Source organism: Penicillium malachiteum, assembly GCF_028827825.1.
Source record: "Penicillium malachiteum strain IBT 17515 chromosome Unknown utg000003l:1.0-4950554.0:1.0-4952489.0, whole genome shotgun sequence".
NCBI classification, from domain to species: domain Eukaryota; kingdom Fungi; phylum Ascomycota; class Eurotiomycetes; order Eurotiales; family Aspergillaceae; genus Penicillium; species Penicillium malachiteum.
Window position 1 is genome coordinate 2,110,220 of NW_026643096.1, and position 19,268 is coordinate 2,129,487.

General features: G+C 46.8%; 10 protein-coding genes across 10 annotated transcripts; 5 read left to right on the forward strand and 5 right to left on the reverse strand.

The window, feature by feature from the left end:
* Nucleotides 1-1,570: 1,570 nt before the first annotated feature.
* N7483_007117 (uncharacterized protein) lies at nucleotides 1,571-1,891 on the reverse strand (the record flags this gene model as incomplete). Its single annotated transcript, XM_057090554.1, has 1 exon — nucleotides 1,571-1,891. The coding sequence occupies one exon, from the start codon at nucleotides 1,889-1,891 to the stop codon at nucleotides 1,571-1,573; it is 321 nt and encodes a 106-aa protein (XP_056945295.1).
* A 1,622-nt stretch (nucleotides 1,892-3,513) lies between these two features.
* On the forward strand, nucleotides 3,514-5,834 carry N7483_007118 (S53 family peptidase; the record flags this gene model as incomplete). Its single annotated transcript, XM_057090555.1, has 7 exons — nucleotides 3,514-3,725; nucleotides 3,792-4,055; nucleotides 4,107-4,577; nucleotides 4,627-4,744; nucleotides 4,793-5,515; nucleotides 5,566-5,708; nucleotides 5,762-5,834. 7 exons carry the CDS (start codon nucleotides 3,514-3,516, stop codon nucleotides 5,832-5,834), a joined length of 2,004 nt encoding a protein of 667 aa, XP_056945296.1.
* A 164-nt stretch (nucleotides 5,835-5,998) lies between these two features.
* On the reverse strand, nucleotides 5,999-7,162 carry N7483_007119 (Gfo/Idh/MocA family protein; the record flags this gene model as incomplete). Its single annotated transcript, XM_057090556.1, has 1 exon — nucleotides 5,999-7,162. The coding sequence occupies one exon, from the start codon at nucleotides 7,160-7,162 to the stop codon at nucleotides 5,999-6,001; it is 1,164 nt and encodes a 387-aa protein (XP_056945297.1).
* A 433-nt stretch (nucleotides 7,163-7,595) lies between these two features.
* N7483_007120 (type II 3-dehydroquinate dehydratase) lies at nucleotides 7,596-8,171 on the forward strand (the record flags this gene model as incomplete). Its single annotated transcript, XM_057090557.1, has 3 exons — nucleotides 7,596-7,759; nucleotides 7,819-8,041; nucleotides 8,100-8,171. 3 exons carry the CDS (start codon nucleotides 7,596-7,598, stop codon nucleotides 8,169-8,171), a joined length of 459 nt encoding a protein of 152 aa, XP_056945298.1.
* A 483-nt stretch (nucleotides 8,172-8,654) lies between these two features.
* Nucleotides 8,655-10,133, reverse strand: N7483_007121 (cytochrome b5 reductase family protein; the record flags this gene model as incomplete). Its single annotated transcript, XM_057090558.1, has 4 exons — nucleotides 8,655-9,217; nucleotides 9,281-9,358; nucleotides 9,417-9,617; nucleotides 10,097-10,133. 4 exons carry the CDS (start codon nucleotides 10,131-10,133, stop codon nucleotides 8,655-8,657), a joined length of 879 nt encoding a protein of 292 aa, XP_056945299.1.
* A 14-nt stretch (nucleotides 10,134-10,147) lies between these two features.
* N7483_007122 (anthrone oxygenase family protein) lies at nucleotides 10,148-10,753 on the forward strand (the record flags this gene model as incomplete). The annotated part of the gene is made up of 2 exons (XM_057090559.1): nucleotides 10,148-10,214; nucleotides 10,305-10,753. 2 exons carry the CDS (start codon nucleotides 10,148-10,150, stop codon nucleotides 10,751-10,753), a joined length of 516 nt encoding a protein of 171 aa, XP_056945300.1.
* Nucleotides 10,754-13,568: 2,815 nt separating this feature from the next.
* Nucleotides 13,569-14,010, forward strand: N7483_007123 (uncharacterized protein; the record flags this gene model as incomplete). The annotated part of the gene is made up of 2 exons (XM_057090560.1): nucleotides 13,569-13,777; nucleotides 13,869-14,010. 2 exons carry the CDS (start codon nucleotides 13,569-13,571, stop codon nucleotides 14,008-14,010), a joined length of 351 nt encoding a protein of 116 aa, XP_056945301.1.
* Nucleotides 14,011-15,199: 1,189 nt separating this feature from the next.
* mvd1 (diphosphomevalonate decarboxylase MVD1) lies at nucleotides 15,200-16,480 on the reverse strand (the record flags this gene model as incomplete). The annotated part of the gene is made up of 2 exons (XM_057090561.1): nucleotides 15,200-16,343; nucleotides 16,410-16,480. The coding sequence occupies 2 exons, from the start codon at nucleotides 16,478-16,480 to the stop codon at nucleotides 15,200-15,202; spliced, it is 1,215 nt and encodes a 404-aa protein (XP_056945302.1).
* A 260-nt stretch (nucleotides 16,481-16,740) lies between these two features.
* On the forward strand, nucleotides 16,741-17,601 carry N7483_007125 (cytochrome c1 heme lyase CYT2; the record flags this gene model as incomplete). The annotated part of the gene is made up of 1 exon (XM_057090562.1): nucleotides 16,741-17,601. One exon carries the CDS (start codon nucleotides 16,741-16,743, stop codon nucleotides 17,599-17,601), a length of 861 nt encoding a protein of 286 aa, XP_056945303.1.
* A 331-nt stretch (nucleotides 17,602-17,932) lies between these two features.
* Nucleotides 17,933-18,811, reverse strand: N7483_007126 (SNAP receptor PEP12; the record flags this gene model as incomplete). Its single annotated transcript, XM_057090563.1, has 2 exons — nucleotides 17,933-18,454; nucleotides 18,515-18,811. 2 exons carry the CDS (start codon nucleotides 18,809-18,811, stop codon nucleotides 17,933-17,935), a joined length of 819 nt encoding a protein of 272 aa, XP_056945304.1.
* Nucleotides 18,812-19,268: the final 457 nt, after the last annotated feature.

Sequence of the window (19,268 nt, forward strand, 5' to 3'; positions counted from 1 at the left end):
TGGGAAACCATGAAACTATACGTCAAGGTCTGGCCCTTTCCCAATATCACGGGTACTGGAAATGAATATGTCGTCGAAGCGTCTTTCAAGACGGAAAGCTTCATGGAAGCTTTGACTGAGCAGAAAAACTTAGCCGCATTCTTACAGAGTGAGGGTTGGTTCCTCCCACAGGATTTGCTAAAGACGTAGCTAATTATAGAGCGCTATTAATATGGAACGTTATCGGACCTACCGGTTGTAATTGATCTGTATTTGGCGATGAGGCTTTCGCCATGAGGGCCCTGGAGAAAAACATAAATCATTGATTGTATAAATAATATAGCCGAGGTTTAGTATCGTGCACGCAAGTGAGAATGATTATGGAATTCAGGACCAAGGGAATAGTACATATCGAAGTACGGGCAGGTATCCAACCTTGGAAGGTCTTTGTTAAAGTTTTTGATCTGTTATCGTAACTTGAAATATTATGCTGAGACTGTTGTTTCTTATTCCTTTATTCTTACCGTCAGTAACCTCAGTTGCTATAAAGTAAACAAAGCAACCAAGCCACAAATCATATTATTTATCTTAGCAGCAAGAAATCTGAAACGCCAACGTAGAGGAGGCCTTGACAAGTGCCGCGGTACGCCCTCTTTGGCGTTGGTGCGGGGGCACTGAATAACCTCAGGTGCCCTGGTGCTATTGTTCTATCACTTCCAAGGTTATTTTAACAAGTATCATAAATAGCTAAAATGAATTTTTGGCAATTTTTAGCATGCTGAACAATGTTTTGGTATTATTTTGGTGCCGGTTGTAAAAACCTCGTGGAGGAAGGAAATGATGCTAGGGTCATCTCGCGCTCTGGGTTTTTTTTTTAACTTCTAGTTGATGACATCTTTTTGTATTTCCGACCTGGTTCCCTCCAGAATCATTCAAGTCGACATGCCTGCGTTGTTAATTCAAAGTCATAATTTTGCTAACACCTGGGCAAGAAACTTCGCAAGGTCCTAGCGCTGTGGCCAAAAAGTCCTATCATTCACCCGGAGACCGAGCTTTTCTGCATGCATCTACCACAGTAACACAACATTTGAACAAGGATAGGATAAAAACTGGTGATACCATTACCTTTTCCAAGCGAACCTCCTTGGATGCAGTCACCTCCTTCCAAGGTTAGAGTCACGCTTATTGAGAATTATGGCTGTAGCCAGATCAAGTGCTCACATGCACATGTGCAGATTCTAGACAATATTAATCAAATTCTAAGATAGATAGCTACTAGTAACATTTGAACCAATTCTGACTCGTACTCATATTGAGATTAAGCACAAAGGAATAGTCAAATTCAATTTTCAAACTTGAAGGTACTAGTACAGAGACATTTATAAACAACCCTCTTATTCGCAAAGCAAATATTCCGGGTTATAACATTGAAATGAGACACAGCAGGAACTTGAATCACATTAGAACATTTGAATACCCAATTTCAATATTTGTGTAAATATTCTGGTGTTTCAGAAACATATACCCTCAAGCCACCAAAGTAGAGCTTTTGGACCTCTCAATGGATAGAATGAAAATGAGATCAAACATCCTAAGTATTCTCAAAGTGAAAAGTGGTTTTTATATGAGCAGTTGTCCAGCCTTTCCAACGTGATGAAATGGTATCAGAGCCATCGGGGCCAAAGGTGATATTTTCATCAAACGCATCATCATATAGCCTGCCATGTTCCGCCACCTTTCGAGTTATGCCATCATAATCCACATAGGCGGTGCCAGGGCGCTCAGCAATTATATCGGCAAGATTCACTTTGATGTCTGATGATAGTCGATTCTTAAGGTCTTGCATAGAAGGATGGCGGCCCTCATGCTCGCCGTATAAATCTGTTTTGAATGCCTTTGTATCCCCTGACATTATTGGCTTTTCATGAGTTTGGAAACTGTTTGGATGATTTGGATTTATAAAAATCTTTTAAATTTGGTATATAGGCTTAGATAGTAAGTCTCTAGGGTGAAATAGAAATAATTTATAGATATAAGGAAAATCTAGAACTATCTATTACTAGTTAGTTTTAGTCATATTCTTCTCGGCGTCCACGGTAAGTTTATGGCGTCACGGTGATACTACTCTTCCATATTTACCTAGTTTATTGAATAGTTACATAGTTATTAGGTCAGAAGTTTATAGAACTTAGCCCTAGAATAGTCTAGACCATTATAACTATAATCCAAATCTAGGGCCTACTCGGATAGGGCGAGTGCCATTTGCGGATAATAGGCAGGGTCCGCGGGAAGATCTTAGTATCAAGCTCAACTACAGTAAATCAAATTCAGCACTTTGGGTCATCCAGGGTTCAACAGGGCTAGGACCAAAATAATCTAGTAATTTGTAGGGCGAATAAGTCAGTTTGAAAAAGCCATCCTACTAGTAGTGTGTACTCCCATCTTCACCTGTCCACTGTTTTGTTGGAGTGAAAGTAGTTGACTGAAGGGGGAGATGAGAGGTAGCTAGACAACCAACCGACTCTCCTGCCTACCATTCAGTTTGGCTTGTTTGTAGGTGAGAGGTTCTAGACAGAGCATAACCATAACCCATAAATTTGTAAAAATCTAGCTATTTCTATGACATTGTTTGTCACCGTACAGAGTACTGACATATACATATGGATGAATCAGATAATTGGAGGAAGAGAAAAGGAGAAAGAAAGTGGAGAAGAGTGGAGAAAGCTTATACAAGAGTCAACACTCACCGCCCAGCAGAAACCTACTGTATATGAAATTGATGGACGCAAAGAATATCAGGAACGACACCATCATGCCCAGGTGATCTTTCTCAAAAGCAGATTATGGGGGGAATATGCTGCAGTGACAATTTAACAGTATTCAATTTTTTTGTGCTACTAACATGAGCATAATTTGGTTAGAGGCAGATGCTCACCAAACAAGCCCCGGTGGTGGACCGGGTGCCTGAGTGGGATCAGCCGTCGGAACTCCGCCCTTGCATAACCATGAAAGATTACACTTAATTGCATCACACTACTCCGTGTGTGAAGAAACGCCAGTCCGGAGTACCCCTGCGATAACGACTCACCCAATCACTCCACTAAAGTGGAGTAAATCCTGCAGCCGAGACTAGGGGCAAATGACAGAGCGGGGATGATAAGCCCCGGAAATGAGAAATACAGATATGACCTTGTCTACTCTCCTCTTCAACCTGCTAAATAAGCCGATCTAACCGTCTTAGTGGATCGATTGCTGACCCCACTGCTGCTTAGGCTTAGCTTTGTGAACATGCGGTGATAAGTTGTTATTTCAATGTGTCTCATTCCCCATGCATAGGCCGTGCTGCTCCGCCGGGTCCAATCAAGCCACGAGTTGAGATGAGGTTTGTTTATCCCGCTTTCTGGAAGTGGAGACGCTTGTTTGTCGCTAAAGCATGGTGCGATTACATTTTTCCTACCATGCGTGGTGTATTTGAAGGGTGCCGATTCCCTGTCTTGGGGCGTTTCAGTGTGGTCATTTGGGTCTCATCTCAAGATGCTTGTGCGCAAATTTTGTGTTGCTCTGGCCCTTGCGGCTTTGACTGGGGCTGCTCCTGCTACTATCAAGCATGTCTTGCATGAGAAACGGGATAAGCAGAGTTATGACTGGGTGAAGGGCAACCGGGTTGAGAGCGATGCCGTGCTGCCCGTTCGTATCGGTCTGAGCCAAAATAATCTAGAAAAGGGCTATGATTATCTGATGGAGGTGTAAGTCACTCTTCGGAACTTAGTAATTGAAATGTGTTTGATTCTAGACTAATACTTCATATGTAGATCTCATCCGGACTCCCCCCGTTATGGAAAATATTGGTCTGCAGATGAGGTGCATGATATGTTCGCACCCTCGGAGGAGGCTGTTGAATCAATTCGCCAGTGGCTAAAATCAAGTGGCATCCATCCATCTCGAGTCGTTCATTCCGACAACAAGGGTTGGATTGCATTTGATGCCTATACGCATGAAGCCGAGCGACTGTTTCTGGCTGAGTTCTACGAGCATAAGCATACGGCAACTTCGAGCATGAAGATCGGATGCGATAAGTAAGAACAACCGTCTTCACTAAGTTTCAAGTGGCTAATTGTGTGTTTTAGATACCATGTCCCGGAGCATATTCAAGGCCACATTGACTATATCACTCCTGGAGTCAAGCTGACTCCAGTGGTGAAGAAGCACACCAAGGCAAAGAGGGCTTCTCAATTGGCTTATGTCAAGCCTAATGCTGTGGCCGCGGCATCTGTTGGAAACCACTACGAGCTTTCCGCAAAGGCGCTGTCACTCTCTGATGACCTTCAGGGTTGTGGATACAACATGACTCCTACCTGCATTAAGGCCATGTATGATATCCCCGATGCCACGACCGCCGTCAAAGGAAATTCCCTTGGTCTCTATGAGCAAGGCGATTACTTTGCCAAGTCGGACATTGATTTGTTCTATAAGGAGTATGCTCCATGGGTTCCCCAGGGTACCTACCCGACTCCAGCTTTGATTGACGGAGCGAATTACTCTGTTCCAGCATACAGCTCGCTGAACTCAGGCGAGTCAGACATTGATATTGATATGGCGTGAGTAGCCTTTATCCTTACTGTTGGTTGAGACTAACCAGCTTTCAAGATACTCGTTGTTGTACCCTCAGTCTGTGACTCTGTATCAGGTCGATGACCAGATCTATGAGCCGGAGGAGGTTGCCACCACCAATCTCTTCAACACATTCCTTGATGCTCTCGATGGTGTAAGTGCTCCGTTTTTGCTCGAATTCACTAATTTAATATTATCTCAGTCTTACTGCACGTACAGTGCCTATGGAGAGACAGGTGATGACCCTAGCATCGATGCCGTCTACCCTGATCCGGCTGCTGGAGGGTACAAAGGCAAGCTGCAATGCGGTATTTATAAGCCCACAAACGTCATCAGTGCTTCCTACGGTCAGGCAGAGGCAGACCTTCCCGTCAGCTACACCAAGCGTCAGTGTAACGAATTCATGAAGCTCGGTCTCCAAGGTCATTCCATTCTTTTTGCATCTGGTGACTACGGCGTTGCCTCCTTCGCAGGCGATGGTGATGAGAACGGATGCCTGGGTCCAGATTCCAAAATCTTCAACCCACAGTATCCCTCTAACTGCCCTTACGTGACCTCCGTCGGAGGAACTATGCTCTATGATGACCAGACTGTCGAGGATGCAGAGAGTGTCATGCATGTTAACCTGGGTGGTACTGCGACAAATTTCAGCACTTCCGGTGGATTCTCGAACTACTTCCCTCAACCGGACTACCAAAAGACTGCTGTTGAGAAGTATTTCAAGACCGCGGATCTAACCTACCCCTACTACTCGGAGTTTGAGGTCGATGTCAACATCACCACAGGTCTTTACAACCGCATCGGTCGTGCATACCCTGATGTTTCCGCTAACGGTGCCAACTTCCGAGCCTACACTGATGGCGAAGACTACTTCTATTATGGGTCCAGTTTGGCATCGCCCTTATTCGCCTCTGTCTTGACACTGGTAAGAAACCTGCAACATGACACACTGGAGTGTACTGACATATTATCTAGATCAACGAGGAGCGACTTCTGAAAGGTAAGGGGCCCGTTGGCTTTGTGAACCCAACTCTTTATGCCCATTCCGACGTTCTCAATGATATCACCAACGGCACTAATGCTGGCTGTGGTACTTATGGATTTGCCGCCATTGAAGGGTAAGTCGAGTGCCTGGCTCCTATAAGAAGCAATATTTTCTAACTGATTATAGATGGGACCCGGCAACTGGTCTCGGAACTCCCAACTTCCCCAAGATGAAGGAACTGTTCCTTTCCTTGCCTTAAGTGCAAGAATGCAAATTAATGTTGATGGAGGATACTTTCAAGCAAGTGAGCGACTCACTGTGGCTCTAGCATTATCTCAGTACAAATTTCGTGTAAATATTCTGCGTTTCAATACATACAATATTTACGATCAGCTATTTGAAGTTTCTTAGTCCAAGCCTTGTTCAGACAAGCTGGGGAAGATCAATCCAACGACGGTTCTCCCAGCTCTCCATGGCCTTTTCAGCCAACTGAAGACCCTTGGCCCCTTCCAGCAGATCATACTTCCATAGACCACCCTTGACTACGTGACGAAGGAACATTCGCCACTGAGTCTTGAAGGCATTCTCCAAAACCTCACGATCGGGAACTTTGGTCCATCCGTCCTTGTAGTCGATGATACCAGCAACATCGGGATTCCATTTTGGTCGCGGAGTGACACTTTCATGCTGTACAACACAATCCCGCAGCCCAGCGACAGCACTCCCCTTCGTTCCATCCACTTGAATCGTGAGTAGATCCTCTCGACGAACCCGCACCGCCCAGGATGAGTTGAACTGCACAATAACCCCGTTCTTCAGCTCAAAGGTAGCATAGGCGCTATCATCTGCAGTACACTGATAAGGCTCATCCTTCTCATCCCATCGCTTTTTGATATGTGTCGCACCCAAGCAAGACACGGACTTGATCTCTCCAAACAAAGAGTTGATAACATAGTGCCAGTGACAAAACATATCAGAAATAATACCACCACCATCCTCCTTCCGGTAATTCCAGCTCGGACGCTGTGAAACGACGTGCTCCCCGTCGAAAACCCAGTACCCGAATTCACCACGCACTGACAGGATTTCGCCGAAGAACCCACTATCCACAAGGCTCTTCAGCTTCACAAGACCAGGCAGCCAGAGTTTATCCTGGACTACTCCGTTCTTCACTCCTGCCTTCTCTGCAATTTGAGATAACTCCAGCGCTTCCTCCGTTGTTACAGCCGTCGGCTTCTCGCAGTAAATGTGCTTGCCCGCTGCAATTGCCTTCTTGACTGCGTCGACTCGGAGTGATGTTACCTGAGCATCGAAGTATACCGTATTCTGTGGGTCGGCTAGTGCAGCGTCAAGATCAACCGTCACTCGAGATGAGTCGATCCCGTGTGTCTTAGCTAGGTCTTGAAGCTTCGCTAGGTTTCGACCAACAAGAATGGGATCTGGCATTATCACATCACCGTCCGCAGTTGCTATGCCACCTTCTGCGCGGATAGCACAGATGGAACGAATGAGGTGCTGGTTTGTTCCCATGCGGCCGGTGACGCCGTTCATGATAATTCCGACACGATGGACCTTTGGTAGAGACATGATGAGGAATATTGGATTTCTTGGTTTTTACATCAACTCAGAAGGGCAACTAGGGATGCTATATAAGGTGTTGTGAGAAGCTTATGATATTGATGCGGCTAAATGAAAACAGAGCACACGTTAAGCAGAACAAGAAGTTGGATAAAGCTTTGTGCTCCAAATCCGCAAGTCCGAGTGCACAGCTTTAAAACCGACAAATCCGAGCTGTTCTGTAAAGGGCTGGATGGATCCATTGCCGGGAAAACGCATTGCCGCATGCTCAAGAACAAGAACTCTGGGGAGTGTGGGGATAAACTCCACTTGCCCTCCCCCGCTCCGCATCTAAAGCCGAGGGAATGTATTCTCATCGGCATCTTTACCGACCGCGCATAAATTGACGCTATTATCCAACCATTGTGACTCGAGCAGCCCATAATTTTATTCAATTGCCATCATGCGTGACGGAAAGAAGTCAGTCCTTGTTATCAATGGACCAAATCTCAACCTTCTCGGTACTCGAGAGCCACACATCTATGGTCATGAAAGTCTGGCCGACGTGGAAGCAGCTGGGAAGCAGCAAGGAAATGACCTAAATGCCCACGTGGACTTCTTCCAAAGGTATGCGCTTCATGAACCAACCTTCGTATTCCTTCATGCTGATAATGAGCTTCGTCCAGTAACTGGGAAGGTGCCATAGTTGATCGGATCCAAGAAGCTCGCACTGATGGGACAGATGGAATTATCCTCAATCCAGGTGGATTCACGCATACCTCAGTTGCAATTCGAGATGCACTTCTAGGCGTATCAATTCCTTTCATCGAACTTCATGTGTCGAATATCCATGCGAGAGAGGAGTGGCGGCATCACTCATATTTCCAAGACAAGGCTAAGGCGATTATTGTAAGTGTCTCAGCTTTACTCTGCTTGATTTCTGAGCTCAGCTAATGGTTCCCCGCAGGCTGGATGTGGTGTTGCAGGTTATGAGTATGCTATCGATCATGTCGTGAAGAAATTTCCATCCAGAGAGTAGATGAGCGAGTGCATGACATTTCAAGTCGGGAATATCTGTCGAGGTTTCTCAGATTGAGCCTGGTGATACCCGATGACGTTTCGTGCTCTAATATGCACTTTGATGACTCTGTCATTGTTGTTGATCTCAAAAGCCCGAAGCTGGGAAATATTTCGTGAGCTACAACTTGATAGCTTGCACCTAGTGGATCTTAAGTTGGCGAGATCATCCACGAATGGTACACCTGGCACAAGTTAGGAGCATTTGACTACAAAATATATACGGTACCTAAGCTTCAAATTTATCTACCTAATTTCAAAATTGTCCTTACAAGTGCGCGGAATGGAGCTAAAAATACATAGATTGAATGTCCACTATCTATCTGGAAAAATAACCTTAATTGACCGTCTCAGCTAATTCTGCGGTGATGCCCTCGTCTGTTCTTCCTTACTGACCCTGTAACCCTGTTCATGCTCAGTTTCGCGGTGTGTTATGTGTGCCTTCTTAGAATGAGTGGATCTGGTCCTTCGTGAATCCCAGTCGACTCAAGACTCCACTTCCAGAACCCATAAATCCAACCTTTGATCCGACCAAGGAGCTGGTCATTGGTGGAGGACCGCAGAGAAGGACCTTGGTGCTCTTGTCGGGGTGTGAAATAATGTCTCGGAGAAGCCCTTCATCGATGCGGCCCTTGCGCAGGCCCAGCTTATCTTGCTTCAAGTCACTAACCACGTAGCAGTAGTTGAAACGAGTGGGGAATCGCTGTTTGAATCCCTCCAATTCATCCTTCAGCAGAATGTCTTCCTCTGAGTTGACGCCGAAGATCAAGTTGACTTTGGTTTCATCATCCGGGTTGTTGAGAATGCCCTGCAGAACCTGGTACATGGGAGTAATGCCGAGGCCACCAGCAATGAGATAGACTTGCGAGAATCGGTTGGGAACCCATGCATATTCCTTGATGGGGAAAAGGAAGGTCAAGGAGTCGCCTGGGTTGAGGGAATGAAGGTGGGTGCTGGCCTTCCCATTGGGGTACTGCTTCACCATAAGCTCGACGATTCCAGTTTGAGCTAGTTTAGATTGAGTCAGTTTGAAATTCAACGAAGACTTGCGAAGAAGGTTAGGAGCCATACCTGAAACACTGATCGGAGTGTAAGGTCGGACCACAGGAAGCCATCTACCAGCAGGACGGGAGAAAGTCAAAAGAGAAGCTGTTTGGTTTAATTGTTAGCGATCGGATCTTTTAATATCACAAAATGAGAAACATACAAACAATTGTCAGACCACTCTGTGCATTCTCGCCTGGCAACTCAAAAACCAGGCGCTTGGTGTTGTGATTGACGGACTTGGTGCTCTTCAAGCGCAGGGTCTTTGGGCCCCAGCTGTTGAACACATACTTGGGCTCATTGGACTCAGCATGGGCCTGAGTAAGAAGTGACCGAGCACCGAAGTATGCGCCGACGCCTGTAACTGCGCATGCAGATACAAGTAGAGGCTTGGAAGATAAGCTGAGCAAGGGGGGTTCGTGAAGCCATGATCATATTCGAAGTAGGATGACCCATTCGCAAGCTCATCGGGGAGTTGAAGGAGAACAAAAGTGTCAAGTGAGACGAAGTAAACAGGTCTGCCTTCGACGCGCCCGACCGCCTTGTTGTTTACCCCACAGATACTGCCAGCTTTATTTCCGGATTAGGCTTAACGCAATTCCAAAGCCCGGCAAAACCCGCCTAATGCCGATCAAGGCGGAAAGTGGGTCGATATAGATGAATAACTGGAACTTCATCCTGTTCAGACTCCATCAAGACTCCACAATGATACAACTCATGCCATCAATGCATGTTGAATGCAGTACTAGCGTTGTCACAACTTGATCCTGCGTCATTCCTTCTCGGACCCTCGGTTTTTGTTCAATCTTCATAAGTAAGACTTTTTGCTTTTTCTCTTCTTACAGCTCATATCCTTGTAAATTCCCTGATTCGATTCCATTCCTTCTCGAAAATATGGATCCTAATGTTGGTTTCTACTGGGCGCAGGCGATCGGTATATCAGGTGCAGCATGGCTATCTGGTATGTGGAATCTACCCAATCTATTAATACATTCTCAAGCAGAATGACGTAGTAGCATACATAGCTGACAGCTTCGGACTCGAACAACAGGAAATATCGCGAGTTTGAGCACGATCACAACACCAACACTTCTTCAATACGACAAAGAAACAAACCAATCTCCAAGGCTACTTGCGCAACAATGGAAATCCCTCTTTGAAACCGGCAAAGCCCAAAACCCTCCCATTGCAGCCACCGTGGCTGCCTCGTTTCTCTACCTTGCCTGGTCCGTTGGACAGGGAGCTGCTCTGTATAAGAATGTAGTATATAATCGCGTTGCACTCTACCTCGCCGCAGCTGCTCTCACAGTCGGCATTGTTCCATTTACAATCATCACCATGTCTGGAACGAATAAGCTTCTCTTACAAAAAGCGCAATCAACATCGGAGTCCGATCGAGAAGTCCCTGGTTTGGTTAAGCAATGGACTGGACTCAACTTTGCAAGAAGCTTGTTACCCCTGGCTGGGGCTGCATGTGGGATTATCGCTGCCATCTCTTGATAGCACAGCTCCGGGTCCCTTCATCGACTTGAAATACTAGACTGGAGCCCATGGGCCATGGCAGTAGGCCTTAGGTCTCCTTCCTTTACTACTCGGGTGTTTATGCTTTTTTTCTTCTGCCACCACTTAGCAGAACCTCCACCCGCTTGCTACCCACCCCAAGAGAAAATGCACCTTGCGGAGCGTGAAGCTAAAACTTGTAACATGAGTTACTTGGTGAACCTACGAGAACCTCAAGCGATTCGTTGTCGCTTCATTACGGGATCGCTCGAGCCATGATGACAAAATGGCTTTCATGGAATTTATGTACATATGATGTAACAAGATTTAAATTAGAATAGAGTCACCATTAGATATATTTATTGGTCCCGAAGCCATTGAAGAAGATCTTCGGTCCATTCCTCTCCTACAGAATCCCCAGACATTAAAGCCAGTGTTGCAGTAAAATGATTATGACTCAAAAGATCCAGTGTGTTGGCGGAATCGAATGTTTGATTCCATAGCCGAGCAAAATCCTGCCCTGGCAATAACACGCAATCTACAGGATCATGCTCCGCAGTTATTACCATGACCCTGGGAGTCAAAAGGAAAGTACCCTGTGACTTGGCTTCTGTCGCCTTTTTGAGTAAGCCGAAGGGACATTTTTCTTGAGCCTCATTTTCAGTACCATAATACTCAACCAACCGGTCCCATGAGTCAAGGGTTGAAGTTGGAAAGTGAAAAGGTACGTTAAGAAAGATTGCCCCTCGCCAATGTATTGAGCGGGTCCCTAACAAAAAGGCTTTCTGTGTGTTGTCTGAATTCCGGTGCAAGTAGAGAACTAGCCAGATGCATTCCACCTGCCGATTGAGCCATGATGTAAAGATCCTTTTTAGTATCTGGGTCGATTTGGTCAACCCAATCTAGAATTAGGGATAGATCTTCAGCTCCAGAGGGATATAGGGCATCCTCACCGCCAGTGGATGATTTTACCCGGCGGTAATCGGGAATAATTGTTGTAAACCCCTTCTGGGCGAAGAAAGTGTCAACATTGTGATACACCAAAGCAAGGATTTTATCTCCACGAACAAAACCACCGCCATAGAGTAAAATCAAAATTGGAGCGTTTCTTACAAAATGTTCTGAAGTATAGACATCAAGTTTTTGTCTGGCATGGCTACCATAAGACTCAGTTCTCGGTGTGATGCTTTTGATTGATGCTTTGTTTTTCAGCAGGAGATGTACGAAAAGCCGATGGGTTGGTCAGACCGTGGCTTGGATGTCTGGCCCATGAGAATCGGTGATTCGACGAACTTGGTCCATGATTTGTGACGGTTTGAGAGTTGAGCTCAGAAGAGAAGAAATCAAGGTTTGGAGCGGAGAGCATTTTCGCACTTTTGCACAACTTTGAGTCACGGCAAGGTCTTCCGTCCACGAGTGTCGGTTTGCATTTCACCTAATATCAAGATCATGAACTTTCAAATGTTTGTCTTCAAATTCTCGACTAAACTGATCGGCGAACACCGATATCAAATGATCTGATCCATTCTATGCCACATTTCCAACAATCTGAGATTTTCTAGGCGAGCCTTAAACAATGACTTGCCAATCAAGAATCAAGAAATGAGAGACGAGTTCTCGATCCAATTGAAAAACCAGGTTCATCACATTCAGAAACAGAAAGAATTGACCAATGTGGGATGAATGCGGGGAAGATGATCATGATTCATAGGTAAATACTAGCGATAGAATAAGCCTGAAGAAAGTCGTCGGTTAAACTAGAACGGTTGTAATTGTGGGGACAGGTCCAGCCTCTAGGATCAGCTGGTGTCAGCTAGCGCCGCCAAGCAAACTGCATGAACTTCACATACGAGTGCCGCGTGTACTTTTCATCAAGCTCTCGCTCCAGATGCCTGTACGCATGCCCCTCGTGGTTCTGGTCCCGATCCGGGCCGTGACTGACATGGATGTCTTCTTCAACTAAAATATTGACGAAATTATTTGTATGTGCCTAAGGCAAACGGCAAGCACCTATAGGCTATTATGAGAAAACTAGTCACTAGCTGGACTAGTGAGCCCCAAGGTACCGCCTATTTTGTACACAATCTCATGACGCTTACAATGACTTGGCAGCTCAACCTCAAACTCGTATCAAGAGGCTCTTGAGTCAAAACTAGAACTAGTCTTGTGTCTGATTCGGTGAAATCCGAGACCCAGACTGTTTGAAGAAGCAGCCAGGTAAAGCGTGGCTGCAGAAGAGAGGAAGCATAGGCGATATGACGAAGCTATGCCTCAGACGATAGCTTGGTGGAGCTCTGGCTTTAGTGGCTGGTAGTTCCGCGGGGAATACCGAAGAATTCTAGCAATCACAATTTTGCTCATGAACTACTGCAGGCTACTCACTGCAAATGGCCTCATGGTGTTTCATGTGGCACTCTCCCTCCGTTCGAGGCCAGAACACAGCCTTGGGACCAATGTCGGCAACCAATCATCATGATCCTCGCCTCGGAGAAACCGGTCTCAGTAAGGATGCAATATCTGAAAATTAGAGCTGAAAGCTCGGCAATTCTTGTCATCTCTTGAGATTCAGCTTGTAAGATTGAGATGGCGCCAGCCACAGACGAAAGGACGGTGATGACTGCCAGGCTGAGGACGACGACTAGCCCTGTCTCAAAGAACCGAGCAAGATCTTGCAGGGTTCTCTCAATTATAAAAGGAGCCCAAACTCCCTCCGTTTATCTTCTTTTCTCCAGACCTCAACAACTCATCTGATTCAAGACTCAGTCTGCCTACCACTTTCATCTTCAATACTTCCAGTATTCTACCATCTTCCAACATGTCCCAGCACAGCACCATCGGACCCGGCGAGTGGCTTAAGCCCCAGACCAGCCTTTACAGCACTGACGGCAACACCGAGCTACGTATGCAAAGCGATGGCAAGATCGCCATTTACCGCGACGGCGAGTGTGTCTGGCAGAACACTGCTGAGCAGCGCCCCGACGTCAAGGGAATCATCGACCAGGATGATGGAAACTTCTGCATGTAGTAAGTGATCTATTTACTCCAACGTCACCCTGAGCTTTCACTTCTATTGTATCATGAGAGGAATACATAGCTGACAAGATACAATTCGCAGCACCACCGAAGGTACTCCTATCTGGGCCACCAACACCGGTGGCCAGGGCAACAGCAACACCTTCCTCACTGTTCAGAACGATGGAAACGTCGTCCTTTACAAGGTTTCTGAGGTTCTCTGGGCTTCCGGAACTAACAAATAGATTGTTTCGGAGTGGACGGCTGCTGCACATGGAGAGACCACCGCAACTTGTGGGGTATAATAGTATTTGAGCCAGGGTCGCGGCTCATGACTTGACAAATTTTTCTCTACCGCCTTCTGTCTAGGTGCATCTATGTACTTCGGGTCTCTAGACACCGTCTCTCAAGTCCTATATGGATAGCCTCAATATCACTTTCTTTTCTACATCATCTATAAGACCGTCCACCTGGCAGATGTAGCTGTAGATCAGCCCGGCCTTGACCTTGACCTTGACTTTGGAAAGGAACATTTCAGTGATAACCAGAATAGGCCATCGTAGTTACCTAGGTAACATAATACCCATATCTAAGCTTTTGAATGGCCCTGGAGGTGACACGACGAACATACCGAAGACAAAGATGCTACCTCAAATGCCGGAATTACTACACGTATGCAGTACAGAATAGCATGAATATTTCAAATACTTCCATTGTACTCCTATTCATTATCTATAAAAGACATATTGATCTACGTAGTAGCTCTCCACATGTGCATATACTTTTCCAAGGTTGCAAGAATCTGAACCCAACATTTTGAACTTGTCCTCCGCTACCGTATCGGTAAGCCAGGGTTCCGTATACTGATTTCTCAACCCGTTAGACTGAACGACTTAGAGATGCATTTGCCAATATCATCTATTCTGGCCCTTTTACTACTGGGGAGTGCGATACCAACTATCCAAGCCGTGAAATGTCGCTGTCGAGGAGGTGTACGGACTTCTCGGGATGCGTGTGATTCAATTGGGGCTCAATACGAAACAACGGCTTGTGGATTTGAAGGATGCTGTGTACAAGCTGGCACCGAGCAGACTCAATTCATCGATCAGTGCCATTCATTGGGGTATGGCTTTCAACGATGCGATGATTGTCACGATTGCTAGGAATAAGGGCTCGGTTATTTAATGTTCAAACGGGCAGACAGTTCAAACGATGTTGAGCAGGTATTTGTTTTCTCCAAATGTCAAGTATATTGATGCTATAATTATGTTCTAAAATATTCGAAAAATCCCAAGAAAAAAAAAGGTCACATGAAGGGCATCTGCATCAACCTTTGTAATGACTGGAGTAAGGCTTCCTTCCAGGAGGAAATGGGGGTATCGTCCAAGTCGGGTTTATCAAGATCGCTGGAGCATAAATATCATTTTGGTCTTCTTACTGGTTGACAAGCTCGCCGGTCTCAGACACGAGGTGCTCGTCGACAGAGATAGGACCCTCTCCAACACCAGTCAGAATGACACGGCTAATACCGGTCTTCAGGACATCCAGGACACGGGGGTCAATCTTATCAAGAGCAACACCGGGAGCGGTGAGGTTGGCAATAGGCTCATAGAAAGAACCGCTGAAGCCTTCAACGTCAGCACCCAAGATACTCTTGACGGTGCCAGCAACCAACTCAGAGTCTTTCTCCTCGTAGTAGATAACGGAGTTAGGACCAGCGTCATAAGTGTAAGCAGCAACAGTGCGGCCAACAGCGTGGTTGATGTCATGCACCAGGCGGACAGCAGCGCGCGAAACATCGTTCATGTAAAAGATAGGAGGCCAGGAGTCGAGACATGTGGCATGGAAAGTGTTGGAGTCACGCATAGTAATCTCGGCGAACTTGGGGAAGTCACGGTCCCGAATAGCGTCTTCAATGGCAGTCATGCGCTCAGGAACAACGGAAGACACTCGCTGAGCAAAGAGCTCGGAGGTAGCAACAGTGGTCTGCATACCTTCTGTGCTGGGAACATCCTTCTTCTCGGCACTAACGACAAGGACCAAGGCCCGCATCTCGGGCCAGTGGGAGGCAGGAGCAACCTCCTCAGCCAGACTGTCACTTCCGTCAACAAGCTCACCTGAGCGCCATGCGACATAGCCGCCCATCAGAGATCGGCAGGCAGAGCCTGAGCCTTGACGAGCAATACGGCTCAGCTCACGAGGAGTCTGGGGCAGCTGGTATAGATCGGCAACGGCACGAACGAGGGCAGCAAAGCCCGCAGCGGAGCTAGCCAAGCCAGCGGCAGTGGGGAAGTTGTTCTCGGAGACAATTCGAAGAGGGAAAGTGGAGAGCGGAGGAAGAGAAGAATCGGCATCTTCCAGGGATTTGCGGAGAGCACGAAGGCTAGACAGACAAGCAAGAGTACGCTTGGAGGATTGAATCTCCTGTGGGCTGCCGTTCAGGTTGAGAGTATCCTCGGCGGGGTAAGACGGAGAGCAAGAGGCGGTGGTCAGAGTGCGGAGGGAACGTTGTGAGAGGGTCACAGAGAGAGAAGAATTAGTTGGCAGGTTAAGAGTAGTATCACGCTTGCCCCAGTACCTGATTGAGTCCAAAGCATTAGCCTTTATGATAATTTATAACTGAGCGGCAGTGTATATCACGTACTTGATGACAGCAATGTTGACGGGGGCAGTTGTAGTAGCCCGGTAGACGGACTGGGTAGATGGAGCAGCCATTTCAGCGTGAGTGTGAATTTGGTGTGAATTTGAATGAAAAAGAATTGAAACAAATAGAATCAAGCTCTATACAATCTAGAAGGTAAAGGGGAGTGTTTGCCTTTGGGGCAGTTTAATATTGGGTGGGCGGTGAGGGTAAATTTATTGCTTGTCCCGAGACTATTTTGTACCGCGATGATTCTGTACTGCGCGCCGATCATTGATTCCGCATTTCCAATCATCCCCAGTCCTGATATTCCGGCTTTCCAAAATCTGTCAAAATGGGGGCTGGCGCAAGTGCTCCCACCGCACCATCAGAACCACCTGCCGCTACCTGTCCGGTAGACCATAAGACTCGAGAGGTCTGGCTCCAACAACATGGAAATTCACCTCATCCTGCAACACCCGGATCAAGTCCAGAGACACCAGCCAAGCTGCAACGACCCCTATCAACAGACCGAGAAGTCAGCAGTATACCTCGTGCGGGAGAAGTAGCTGTAGGAGAAGCCTGCCCCGAAGCCAATAAAAAGAACCCGTCAGCATACGCCTCTTCCGGATCTGCCGCATCTCACGGTTGCCCATCTAATGCCGAGTCTGAGACTGGTCGTGATGAGGCCACTGGAAACTGGATTTATCCCTCTGAGAAACAATTTTTTGAAGCGTTGATGCGCAAAGGCAACACACCCGATTCTACTTCTTCTGCGTCAGAACTTGCGACCTCAGTCGCCTCGATCATCCCTATTCACAACGCTGTCAATGAGCGTGCCTGGCAACAAATTTTGGACTGGGAGCGAAAAGGCCCATCGACAGATCCCGGAAGCAAGAAGTGTGGCGGACCGAAGTTATATTCCTTCCGTGGGCTTGGAGTTGACCCTCAATTCCTGAGTCCTCGTGCACGCATAAACGGATGGCTGGGCTACCAACGACCGTTTGACCGACATGACTGGGTTGTTGAGCGATGTGATGGAGAGCAGATCGAGTACGTTATTGACTTCTACCAAGGAAAGCCATCAGGTCCAAGCCAGCCGGGTTTGACAGGAAACGCGGGACCTGATAAGCTCAGCTTCTTCTTGGATGTCCGACCCAAACTGAACACTTACGAAGGCTGGCGGATGAGATTCAACCGCTTCACTGGTCTGTGATCCTGTTTATTTCCTTAAGCGTTGCAAAACTAAAGCTGAGCACGGAGATGGATTGGGCTCAAGGCACGAGATGTATAATTCATGTATAACCACACTATGTACGATATCGCATTAGAGGATTCAAGGCCAAGAAGGTTGATCTTCTCCATTCCATAAACGCCATTAATCAGGCTAATAATTGAGATCTTGATGAGGGAAAAGTCCGCAGAAGAGTCGCGGCTGTTTCATGCATGGGGGGATATCGTGCGCAGACATAGACATAACTGAGAGGCGGAAGAGGAACATCTAGATGAAGGCATAGCAGTAGAAAAAAGAAAGCAAAAGAAATCGTCTATCCCAGCACGATTGCGAGGACAATGATGGCTAGGATAATAGCAAGGATGACAAACAGACAGCACGCCTTGTTGCGCGCATTCTTCTGGTATCGACTGGCACTGCGCAGTTCAGTATTTGCGCCTCGAGTGTCTTGAGTGACATTTTGGACGTTTTCGCTGATGATGTCGAGCTGTCCACCTTGTTCACTAACAATATGTGCAACGTCTCGGAACAATTCGTTTAATTCGCCGACGCTTTGTTCAATATTGCGGATCTCTGTCTCGCGCTCAATGATCAAAGTCTCCTGAAAGTCAACCTCGCCCTGGTTAGCTAATCGTGGCTGCTCGAGTAGTTGCTGCTCTTGAAGCTGAACATCACTGGCATCGCCAGTTGGATGTTCGCTATCCTCAATGGCGGAACGAGCGGCCACAGCCGATGCGCGTTGTCTTTCTAGCGCCCGGCGCTGAACGGTCTGGAATTCATCCAGGTTGGCTTTGAATTCGGATGAGAGCTTTTGCTGGGTCCATTTCTGGGAGGGCTACAATTTGGAATGTCAGCAGTTGGAAAAGAGTAGTCATCTATCAAATGCGAGACATACATTAACGTCTTCCCATGTCTGGATCTTCTTTAACCCTTCTCCTGCATCCTTAAACCCCGCCCGAGTCTCCTCCAGCAGGTTGTGGACCCGTTCGCGTACTCGCTCTGTATCTCGCTTTGTGCCTAGTAGAGCAATCTGGCTTGACAAACGAGTGGTGTTTGAAGTTAATGAGAAGATTTGGTCTGAGAGCAACTCGGCCAGATGGTCGAAGCCTGGATCGTCGCGGTATTGCGGGTCATCATCCCGGCGCATAGTGGTAGGCTGAGCCTCCAGTGAATTCAAGCGATCGAATGACATCCTCGAAGATATTGTTGTTGGGGGGAAAACAATAGCTAGGGACAGAATAAAGCACGATAAGGGAAGATGTAACTGGGCCTTCTGCCTGCTGCATCAGAAATGCAGGTCACTCTCACATGACGTACCTTCATACACTAGTCCATAAATGGTTAGCTCTATAATCTGAAGTTGGGCTATATTCGGATTATATAATCCTTGATGGGCGGATTTGACTGGCGTATGGGTGTAGATCACGTGAAATAGCTGCGGCTTGTTTTGATACCTCAAAATATTCGATGACCTGGGCTGCCTTTGATCCCATCGCTTTCAGTATCTAGGTGCTCTTTTGTCCTTCTCAACCACCAGGTTTATTACTGGTCTATTCACCTCACAATCTACTTTCCAACCTCTGGGATGGTCATCTGGATCATGCTCTGAGTGCTGTCCCTTTTTCTCTCACGAGTACCATCCCACGTTA